The 12,656-nt window shown below is 35.0% G+C and overlaps 1 protein-coding gene across 2 annotated transcripts in view; it reads right to left on the reverse strand.

Annotated features, from left to right (window-relative positions):
* Nucleotides 1-8,300: 8,300 nt before the first annotated feature.
* The window catches only part of ccdc120a (coiled-coil domain containing 120a), a 55,362-nt gene continuing 51,006 nt past the window's right edge, over nucleotides 8,301-12,656 (reverse strand). For both annotated transcript variants that reach the window (XM_059504165.1, XM_059504164.1), the window contains exon 11: nucleotides 8,301-11,006. In XM_059504165.1, the coding sequence (XP_059360148.1) occupies nucleotides 10,901-11,006 (106 nt within the window). In that variant the 3' untranslated portion in view covers nucleotides 8,301-10,900. The remainder of the gene's footprint in view (nucleotides 11,007-12,656) is intronic.

Here is a 12,656-nt window from a genome sequence, read left to right on the forward strand (position 1 = left end):
CATCACAAATAGCGTTTCCCTTATTATTGGCGCTGTTAGTTTTATTGCGGCAAGATGTATTGTTGTATGATAAATATCCATCTATAATTCAATTCACTTTACAGCTTTGGCACGACTGCAACACGATCGCCACAGATGGTAATAAATGCAGAAAACATTTATTAATGTTGATACATAGGCCTAAAACAATATTAATAAAAGATGGTAGCCTAATACTATGCTGGTATTTTTATTGAACAATTTATTTCATGGGCTGAATAAATCGGGAATAGAAGTTAGTAGGGAGGCTAGGGACATGTCCTTATACCAATATCCAGTGACTACCCAGATAGCAAATTGGTTGTGGGCCTTATCGGGTTGAATTAAGGCTGTTGTTGTGGCCCACAGACCATGGCCCTCTCCCCTCGAATGGACCTTAAGCTGCTTGCCTAAAGAATACTAGAACTGACCAAAACTCACCCACAACTCATCCGCAGTGTCCCCAGAATTCAGTCATAACTGGCCCACAACAGTGCCGGAAGCCCCAGATGTCAGCCGGACAAAAGCCAAACTGCCACCACCTTTACCCCACATCTCCAGAAGCTCCAGAAGACAGCCATAACTGGACCAATATAATTCCAAAACTAAACCAGAAATTACCCTAAATAATATTTATATAGTGTACAAGGTATAATTAAAGGACAAAACAAAGAAAATGCAGTATATGCTCTTTTCTAGCACTTTAAATACAGTTGCTCCTTTACGCTTAAGGAAGGTTAAGGAAAACAGTTTGACACCATGGTATAATGAGCATACTCGCACCCTAAAGAGAGCAGCCCGAAAAATGGAGCGCAGCTGGAGGAAAACAAAACTAGAAGTATTTCGTATTGCTTGGCGGGAAAGTAACCTATCCTACAGAAAAGCATTAAAAACTGCTAGATCCGATTACTTTTCTTCTCTTTTAGAAGAAAACAAACATAACCCCAGGTATTTATTCAATACAGTGGCTAAATTAACGAAAAATAAAGCCTCAACAAGTGTTGACATTTCCCAACACCACAGCAGTAATGACTTTATGAACTACTTTACTTCTAAAATCGATACTATTAGAGATAAAATTGCAACCATTCAGCCGTCAGCTACAGTATCATATCAGACAGTGCACTATAGACCCCCTGAGGAACACTTCCACTCATTCTCTACTATAGGAGAGGAAGAATTGTATAAACTTGTTAAATCATCTAAACCAACATGTATGTTAGACTCTATACCATCTAAGCTCCTAAAAGAGGTGCTTCCAGAAGTCATAGATCCTTTTCTGACTATTATTAATTCCTCATTGTCATTAGGATATGTCCCCAAAACCTTCAAACTGGCTGTTATTAAGCCTCTCATCAAAAAAACACAACTTGACCCCAAAGAACTATTAATTATAGACCAATCTCTAATCTCCCTTTTCTGTCCAAGATACTAGAAAAGGTGGTATCCTCACAATTATATTCCTTCTTAGAGAAAAATGGTATATGTGAGGATTTCCAGTCAGGATTTAGACCGTATCATTGTACTGAGACTGCTCTCCTTAGAGTTACATATGATCTGCTCTTATCATCTGATCGTGGGTGTATCTCTCTATTAGTTTTATTGGATCTTAGTGCTTTGACACAATTGACCACAACATTCTTTTGCATAGACTTGAACACTTTGTTGGCATCTATGGAAGTGCATTAGCATGGTTTAAATCGTACTTACTGTATATGACTGCCATCAGTTCGTAGCAGTGAATGAAGATGTATCATATCGATCACAAGTGCAGTATGGAGTACCTCAAGGCTCAGTACTAGGGCCGCTACTCTTCACGCTTTATATGTTACCCTTGGGAGATATCATCAGGAAACATGGTGTTAGCTTTCACTGTTATGCTGATGATACTCAGCTCTATATTTCTTCGCGGCCCGGTGAAACACACCAATTTGAAAAACTAATGGAATGCATAGTCAATATAAAAAACTGGATGACGAGTAATTTCTTACTGCTAAATTCTGAAAAAACAGAGGTGTTAATTATAGGACCTAAAAACTCTGCTTGTAATAACCTAGAACACTGTCTAAGACTTGATGGTTGCTCTGTCAATTCTTCTTCATCAGTTAGGAACCTAGGTGTGCTATTTGATCGCAATCTTTCCTTAGAAAGCTATGTTTCTAGCATTTGTAAAACTGCATTTTTCCATCTCAAAAATATATTTAAATTACGGCCTATGCTCTCAATGTCAAATGCAGAAATGTTGATCCATGCATTTATGACATCAAGGTTAGATTATTGTAATGCTTTATTGGGTGGTTGTTCTGCATGCTTAAACAAACTACAGCTAGTCCAAAATGCAGCAGCAAGAGTTCTTACTAGAACCACGAAGTATGACCATATTAGGCCGGTCCTGTCAACACTGCACTGGCTCCCTATCAAACATCGTATAGATTTTAAAATACTTATAAAGCCCTGAATGGTTTTGCACCTCAGTATTTAAATGAGCTCCTTTTACATTATAATCCTCTACGTCCGCTACGTTCTCAAAACTCAGGCAATTTGATAATACCTAGAATATCAAAATCAACTGCGGGCGGCAGATCCTTTACCTATTTGGCGTCTAAACTCTGGAATAACCTACCTAACATTGTTTGGGAGGCAGACACACTCTTGCAGTTTAAATCTAGAATAAAGACCCATCTCTTTAACCTGGCTTACACATAACATACTAATATGCTTTTAATAGACTTGAATCCCTAAAAGAATTTGCAGATTTCCTCTCAGACCTTCTAGTTACAGTTGATAAGGCGCTAATCATGGGAGATTTTAATATTCACGTTGATAATGCAAATGATACATTAGGACTTGCGTTTACTGACCTAATAAACTCCTTTGGAGTCCAGCAAAATGTCACCGGGCCCACTCATCGTTTTAATCATACACTAGATCTAATTATATCGCATGGAATCGATCTTACTGCTATAGATATTGTACCCCAAAGTGATGATATTACAGACCATTTCCTTGTATCGTGCATGCTGCGTATAACTGATATTAACTATACGTCTCAGCGTTACCGTCTGGGCAGAACTATTGTTCCAGCCACCAAAGACATATTCACAAATAACCTGCCTGATCTATCTCAACTGCTATTTGTACCCAAAAATACACATGAATTAGACGAAATTACTGACAACATGGGCACTATTTTCTCTAATACATTAGAAGCTGTTGCCCCCATCAAATTGAAAAAGGTTAGAGAAAAACGTACTGTGCCATGGTATAACAGTAACACTCACTCTCTCAAGAAAGTAACTCGTAGTCTTGAACGCAAATGGAGAAAAACTAACTTGGAAGTTTTTAGAATTGCATGGAAAAACAGTATGTCCAGCTATAGACAGGCTCTAAAAACTGCTAGGGCAGAGCATATCCACAAACTCATTGAAAATAACCAAAACAATCCAAGGTTTTTATTTAGCACAGTGGCTAAATTAACAAATTACCAGACGCCACCTGATTCAAATATTCCACCAACGTTAAATAGTAATGACTTTATGAATTTCTTCACTAATAAAATAGACAACATTAGAAATACAATAGCGAATGTAGATTCTACAGCGTCTAACACTTCAGTTTCATTCATCGCACCCAAAGATAAACTGCAGTGCTTTACAAATATAGGACAGGAAAAGCTAAATAAACTTATCACTGTATCTAAACCAACAACTTGTTTATTAGATCCTGTACCCACTAAATTACTAAAAGAGCTGTTACCTGTAGCCGAAGAACCGCTTCTCAATATCATTAACTCGTCGTTATCTTTAGGTCACGTCCCAAAACCATTCAAGCTGGCGGTTATCAAGCCTCTTATTAAGAAACCAAAACTAGATCCTAGTGTACTGGCAAATTATAGGCCTATTTCAAATCTTCCATTTATGTCTAAAATTTTAGAAAAAGTTGTGTCTGCTCAATTGAGCACCTTCCTGCATAAAAATGATCTATATGAAGAATTTCAGTCAGGTTTTAGGCCCCACCATAGCACAGAAACTGCACTTGTTAAAATTACAAATGACCTGCTCCTTGCGTCAGATCAAGGCTGCATCTCATTTCTAGTCTTACTTGATCTTAGTGCTGCATTCGACACCATAGATCATGGCATACTCATAGATCGATTACAAAACTATACAGGTATTCAAGGGCAGGCTCTAAGATGGTTTAGATCCTACCTGTCCGATCGCTACCATTTTGTTTACTTAAATGGGGTGTCATCTCATTTATCATCAGTAAAATATGGAGTGCCACAAGGATCCGTCCTAGGTTCCCTTCTATCTTCAATATAAATGTTGCCCCTTGGTAATATTATTAGAAAATACGGAATTAGCTTCCACTGTTATGCTGATGATACTCAGCTATATATCTCAACGAGACCAGATGAAACTTCCCAATTACCTAAGCTAACAGAGTGTGTTAAAAATGTAAAAGATTGGATGACAAATAATTTTCTCCAATTAAATTCGGATAAGACAGAGATATTAATTATTGGACCAAAAAACACCACACAGAATCTTGTAGATTACAATCTGCAGCTAGACGGTTGTACTGTTACTTCCTCTACAGTCAGAAATCTGGGTGTTATATTGGACAGCAATTTGTCTTTTGAAAATCATATTTCCAATGTTACAAAAACTGCATTCTTCCATCTTAGAAACATTGCCAAGCTACGAAACATGTTATCTGTTTCTGATGCAGAAAAGCTAGTTCATGCATTCATGACCTCTAGACTGGACTATTGTAATGCACTTCTAGGTGGTTGTCCTGCTTTGTCAATAAACAAGCTACAGGTAGTCCAAAATGCAGCAGCTAGAGTCCTTACGAGGTCAAGAAAATATGATCATATTACCCCAATTTTACAGTCTCTGCACTGGCTACCTATTAAGTTCCGTATCAGTTACAAATTATCATTACTTACCTATAAGGCCATAAATGGTTTAGCTCCTGCGTACCTAACTAGCCTTCTACCCCGCTACAACCCATCACGCACCCTAAGGTCACAAAACGCTGGACTTTTGGTAGTTCCTAGGATAGCAAAGTCCACTAAAGGAGGTAGAGCTTTTTCACATTTGGCTCCCAAACTCTGGAATAGCCTTCCTGATAATGTTCGGGGTTCAGACACACTCTCTCTGTTTAAATCTAGATTATAAACGCATCTCTTTCGCCAAGCATTCGAATAATGTATCTCTTAAATTGTGAGTGTAGTTGCATCTGCATTTTTATTCTTTAGCTTGGGTTAAACTAATTTTACTTTGTTGGATCAGCAGCTATGCTAATGATGTCTCTATTTTGTTTCTATGTTTTGCCGTAACTAGGATTTACACAAGCTCCAGTCTGGATCCAGAACACCTGAGAAGAGATGATGCTGACCCTCAGAGGACCCCAGATTATGCTAACCTTGAATCAACAAACAGAACTAACAATTATTGCTACATGTGTGACTGCATCATATAATTACTATTAATTAATAATATTGATAGTTCATCGTCTAGCTGACTACGTCTTGTATTATTATTATTATTTTTTTTTTTTTTCTAAAATCCTGTCAAACGTGCACAAACTACTAGCTACTACTAAATATTGTAGAAACATAATTTTCTGTAAAGTTCCTTTGTCACGATTTGTATTGTAAAAAGCGCTATACAAATAAACTTGAATTGAATTGAATTGAATTAATATCCAAATCCGTTAAAGGATTTTTAGGCTGCATTAATTAGGTAAACCGGAACCGGAAACACTTCTCATAACACCCTATGTACTTGCTACATCATTAGAAGAATGGCATCTACGCTAATATTTGTCTGTTTCTCTCTTATTCCGAGGTCACCATAGCCACCAGATACAGTCTGTGTCCAGATCAGAGGGTCACTGCAGTCACCCGGATCCAGTACGTATCCAGACCAGATGGTGGATCAGCACCAAAGGACCTCTACTGCCCTGAAAGACAGCGGAGACCAGGACAACTAGAGCCCCAGATACAGATCCCCTGTAAAGACCTTGTCTCAGAGGACCACCAGGACAAGACCACAGGAAACAGATGATTCTTCTGCACAATCTGACTTTGCTGCAGCCTGGAATTGAATTACTGGTTTCGTCTGGTCAGAGGAGAACTGGCCCCCCAACTGAGCCTGGTTTCTCCCAAGGTTTTTTTCTCCATTCTGTCACCGATGGAGTTTCGTTCCTTGTCGCTGTCGTCTCTGGCTTGCTTAGTTTGGGTCACTTCATCTACAGCGATATCGTTGACTTGATTGCAAATAAATGCACAGACACTATTTAACTGAACAGAGATGACATCACTGAATTCAATGATGAATCTGCCTTTAACTATCATTTTGCATTATTGACACACTGTTTTCCTAATGAATGTTGTTCAGTTGCTTTGACGCAATGTATTTTGTTTAAAGCGCTATATAAATAAAGGTGTCTTGGCTTGACTTGACTATAGTGTCTCAACCAGGTAAAAAATAAAAACAATTGGAAAAAGATAAACCAATAACACTAGAATAAGGCTAAACAAAAGCAACAAATAAACAGTCACAGTACAAGAAAAAAAAAACTAATAAGAGAAACCAAATTAAACTGTTACAAACACAACAAACAATAGACAAATAAAATACAACTCATATTTACAAATGTGCAAAAAAAATAATAAAATTTACTTAAAATAAAAAACAATGTAAAAGATTCACTCTCTTAATAATAACTTGTTTGGTTTACATTGTAACATCTTGTGAAGTCGTTCTTCTCTTTCTGCCACCCTCACGGTCACCAACTTTTTTGCCCTCCAGCTCAGTTGTGTGCACATACAGGATTTCACCTTACAGCCTCTACAATAGGAGCATACAAATACAGAGTTAAAAATGCATTTAAGACAGCACCAGTCTAAGAACTATGACTTTCAACATTCATTTATGACACCTGGAGGGAAAAAGGTTCCAGAAAGACTTATGATAAAAATGCACTTATCAATCACAATGTTTTTATGCTTTAAACTTTGGTTTGGTGTTTTCACATTTACACCTCTCCAGTTCACCACTTTAGCCAAGTCATTTTTGATTGCCTGCCTCATAATTCGCCAGACCATGTCCTTCACATCCACTCCACTCAGCAATCCAAGTTCAAGTTCCCACAAAAAATTTTTTTAAGCATGCTAATATTAATTCAATATTAAGCTAAAACACTATGATTGATCACACACACCATTTACTTATAACAGTAATTACAACCAGAACAGAGTGATAACAGCAGGAAACTATGCACAACTGAGACTCTTACCTATTACTTTTATCTCGTTTCCGGACAGGATTGAAGATCACTTTCCAGGGAAGTTAATGACCTTTAGTCTTTAATTGGAAACCGCTTTTGGACTTAAATGGTTAGATTCTGTGATGTCATATTAACATTGTTTGATGTATAATTAAGATGTATACTCAAGTAAGTATAGGCTACCTAATTGTCCAGGAACAATTTTGATCAAACAATTAAATATATGTGTATGTTACCAGTACTGTTGTAATTTCAGCCGGATATGACACCTGAAGAGTTAATGAATTACACTTTCAAGGAGGTAAGCTACATTAGGCCTAATACACGGGCGGAGAACATTAGATAGCCAAAGTGTTTAAAACACGTCTACGTGCACAGTTCAGCTGAATGATAAAGTTTACCCTCTTTTACTTTATTTTGTCATGCTGTTTTGTGTTCATCTGATTCTCCTATTTTGCTCTTTTTACATTGACTATCACTTTATATTGAGTACTATCAGATACAACAACAATTTCTCCAATATATTCCACAATATACAGCCTTCTGATACATATTAACTTAAGTAGTATGACTGGATGCTTTCAACTGATTTCCTATGAATCTTTTGATTCAGATCGGTACTTCGGAGCACCTGTTGCGAATCGCTTTTTTTAATTTAACAGTCCAGAACATCAAACCAGTAAGGCATTACAGTTATAAAAACAAAACAAAGAGAAAGACACAAATAGGCTACAATAAAAATACAAATCCTTTAAGAAAAAATTAACAGTGGTTTCCAAAGTCCTACATGACTTGCTATAACACGTCACTACCAATATCCAGCGACAATTAAATTGTCAATAATTTTGATCAAACAATGAATTGTCTGTTGTCTGCCATTATGTCCCCACCAAAGCCAAAATCAAACCTACGCCCTTGAAACTAGACATTTCAGTCATCCAGTCAGTACATGTAGGCAATGTTAAATAACACAGACCACTACATATGACCAAAAACACTTTATTAAAAACAAACTTTGTACAGTCTTGGTTTTTTATTAGATTTTTTTTTCAAATAGAGATATAAAATGTTGAAAACTAAAGAGAAAACAGCAAATTAGCCTATACAGTTGGATAGGTTTCTTTCAAAAGTGATAAAACAGGGAAATCGCAAATAAAGAGGTTTCAGATAAGGAATTTTAAAATTGAAATTGGAGGAAATAAAATCCTCAATAGTGTCCAAAACAATTAGGGAACACCTTCAAAAAGTTTTAACATTTGGTACCATGATATGACAAACTTTTATTGGTTTTATTTGTTTTCAGTTCGAAATCAACATCTATTAAGTCTTTAATCAAAAACAAAAGGCTGTTATCCTTCATATTCATCGTCCTTTAGATCATAATCTGATAGTTTTCTTTATCAACAGAAATGATTATGTTTGACGTGAGTGCAACAAGATCTTTCAAAACATTTGAAATATAATCTTAGATGTCCTCAGCAGGGTTTTAAAGCATCATAAACATTTTACAACCTTCTCAACCGTCACACAGATGTTAAACTCAGATTTTATAAAAAGAAAAGTTATTTCTATTAGAGACACTTCCATGCATTAGTGGTGTGGATTCAAATGGACAGACCACAATCAAAGCAGCTTTCAGTGTAGTCCTGAGACAAGCACGACAGCATTTGGTGACAAAGTATCTGAGAAAGTTTGGATTGCTTCAGTAAATTCAACTCTCAGTGTTATATTCTACAGATATATTCATGGTGAAGGCATCCGACATGAAAAAGCTTTTCAAAACCGACATCAAGTTGCCTACATAATGATAACACAGTGAACCAAATTAAAAAAATCAGGGAACAATAGAGAAGGAGTAAAGAAGAACAGATACCCGCATGCACTGGTACATCAAGGTTTTTTTTCTGAAGGGAAAAGTATTATAGGGAAATGATTTAACTCTTTATTTAATCTGGCTGTGAGAAATACACATAGTGATAAGTCATTGTTTCTACAAGTCTTCCCCACCGCATTAGCTAGGCACAATGGTCAAAGATTCGCATCGTGGCATTAGTAGGCAACGCCACATTCTGAGTATCACAATTTGAATAAATTCTAGAAGAGGGTGCGGGAAAATTACTAGTCTTGGCAAAGTCCTGATTTGGTTAATTAATCCTTTTCATTTCATGCAATCTAATTACTGAAACATACAGTAAATATTGACATCTGCAGTTAATCCGATAGGAAAAACAATGAACAATTGCAATTAAGGCGCTATACACAAGAAGCTGGTGATTCTTGCGACACGCACTGCACCTGGCAGGACACTTTGCATGCATCTGCAGTGGATGCTACAGATTTGAATAGATCCAGAACCCCCTCAAAACACACCATGGGGCTCCTCCTAGTGGTCAAGGATTTCTATTCCTGATAGGAGTCTCAGCAAACCATGTAACATGAGTCATATCTCACCCCAAAAATCTAACGAAAAATACTTTTATATGTTTTTTTTAATCCCTAAATAAAACAGTATTTTATGTATTTTTTCAGGTTCTGATTTCCTATTTTAAAATAATGCAAATCATAATGTAGACCAAAAAAATCACTAAAACATTTTGGAGTGAAATATGTTTTTGACAGGTTTTGTGAGATTCAACCTTTCATTCTGGTTTAATTTTCGTAGACATGCAATTTTTATAATATATCAAATGTATTTTATTCTTTATTCTACCTGTACGTTTCTCTGTTTATTTTTTGACTGTGTATATTAATATGGGTATATAATTACAGCCTGAGGAAGAAAGCACGATAAATACGAGTGATACAGATAAAGATGTGACCTTTGTGCCATTCTTATCTCATCCTCCTGAATGAGCACATTTATACTCCTCCACGTTGTGATTTAGTAATAAAGATACTAATGGAATTCTACATTTCTTGAGTCCCTGACTCTATAACAGTCCATCAAAGAATAAGATTAGGCTTGGTTCTTTTCTCCTAAATATTTCAAAATCACTACTCGGAATGACCAAAGCAAAACTCAAATTATTAATTTTGTCTAAACACAGTTGATTGTAATTTGCATAGAAATATTTCCATAAAAGCATTGAGAAGATCCTGATTCTTTTTCAAAGGGCCTTACATGTCCAGTACTACTTGTGGAAGGTCTCACCAGCGACCAATACTGGATTCTCCTGAACAACAAGAGCTCTTTTTATATATTTTGTGACAAATCCATATCAAGGCTGGAAATAGTTTGACAGAATGAATTCATAGGAATGTGCTGACATATTGTCTCTTTTGCCAGAGATTGCTACTACTTTTACTAATTAAAAGGGAAACTATCATAAAAAATCTTCAGGAACCCAGAGATGATGTGAAACTAGAAGACAGCTTGATCTCATGCTGAAAAGGGTCTTGAGTACAAGTATACTTAGCATATGTTAGTATATCAAGGATGCTAGACTGATTTCTGTCAACTGCTGAAAGGAACCAAAAAGTTTTTTTTTTTAATAGTCCATTTTGGCATTTTCTCAGTCTGTCATTCTTTACACATGTAAGCTGGTGTTAGCTGTAGTCTCTTTGTGTTTGCATGAGTGTGAAATCAGACCAGTGTGCCTGGTGTGGGTCTGTCGTTACTGCTGTCTTTAAGTGTCATGTCCTGCATCTTAGATGAAAAGGTATCTTGGTACAAAGAAAGCTCCATCGACCTGTAAGTGATGAGAAAGAAGAGGCCACAAAATCAGATAACATTGAAGAAAAGCAAATATATATATATATATAGAACAATGTATCAGAGTATCAACAAACATAAGCAGCTCAGCTACTGTATTCTTAACACTGAAAATAATAGGAAATGTTTTTTAAAAATTAAAAAATCTGCATAATAGATTGATTTCTGAAGGGTCATGTGACACTAAAGACTGGAGTAATGATGTGAAACAGTTCTTGTAAATTGCAATAATATTTCACAATATTGTACATTTAATGTGGGCTTATTGAGCATAAAATCTTAAATCTTTACAAATCTTACCAACCCCATACATTTGTTTAAACATTTAAAACATTTTAAAAACATTTAAACATTTTAAACATTTATCCATTTAGCTGACGCTTTTTATCCAAAGCAACTTACAATTGCTATACATGTCTTATCCACTGCGCCAACACCACCCGAATATTACACCACATTTGAATATTAATGTATATAATAAATATAAAATATTTAAAATGTTAATTTAATGTTACCTTAAATATATACTATTGTTTATTGGTAATTCTTGTTCAAGGATCACATGACACTGAGGACTGGAGCCATCATAGGAATACTTGTATTTATTTTATTTTATTTTTCCAGTGACAACTCAAGTGTATTAAAACAAAAAACTGTTATTTATTATTTATGAGTTTATTAAAATAGAAAACAGGATATGTTAAATGTCAATAATATTTCAAATATTTAAATATAAAATAATCAAAAGGTTAATTTAATAACATACTATTGTTTATTCAAAGTATATTATTATTAATTACTGTTCATTCAAAATATTGTCATGAAAATTGCATTACAAAATGTATTAGTATATGCAGAAAAGAACATAATATATAATGTAGTAATTAATTAATACAAATGTATTAAATGTACACTACCAGTCAAAAGTTTTTGAACATTATTCATGTTTCTTTTAAAGATGTCTCTTCTGCTCACCAAGCCTGCATTTATTTGATCAAAAGTAAAGCAAAAGCAGTACTATTCTGAAATATTTTTACTATTTAAAATAACTGTTTTCTAATTTGTAATTTATTTATTCATTATTTGTAATGGATTCCTGTGATTTCAAAGCTGAATTTACAGCAAAAATAAAAAATTATCATTATCATGATGATGTTGAAAAAAGCGGAGTATAATTTTTTCAGGTTTCTTTGATTAATAGAATGTTAAGAAGAACAGCATTTATCTGAAACAGAAATCTTTTGTAACATTATAATTGTCTTTATCATCACTTTTGATCAATTTAAAGCATGCTTGGTAAAAGTATTAACTTGTATATACCCCCCCCCCCACCCCTCCCAAAACAATAAAAAATTATACTGACTCCAAGCTTTTTATTTCAGATAAATACTGATCTTTGGATCTTTCTATTCATCAAAGAATCCTGATAATTGATAATAATAAAAAAAAAATATTGAGCAGCAAATCAGCATATTAGAATGTGTTCTAAAGGATCATGTGACACTGAAGACTGGAGGAATAATAATGAAAATTCAGCTTTGTTCACAGGAATATATTATATTTTAAAATTCATTACAATAAAATGTTTAAATAGTAAAAATATTTCACAATATTACTGCTTTTGCTT

Source organism: Carassius carassius, chromosome 21 (assembly GCF_963082965.1).
Source record: "Carassius carassius chromosome 21, fCarCar2.1, whole genome shotgun sequence".
NCBI lineage: Eukaryota > Metazoa > Chordata > Actinopteri > Cypriniformes > Cyprinidae > Carassius > Carassius carassius.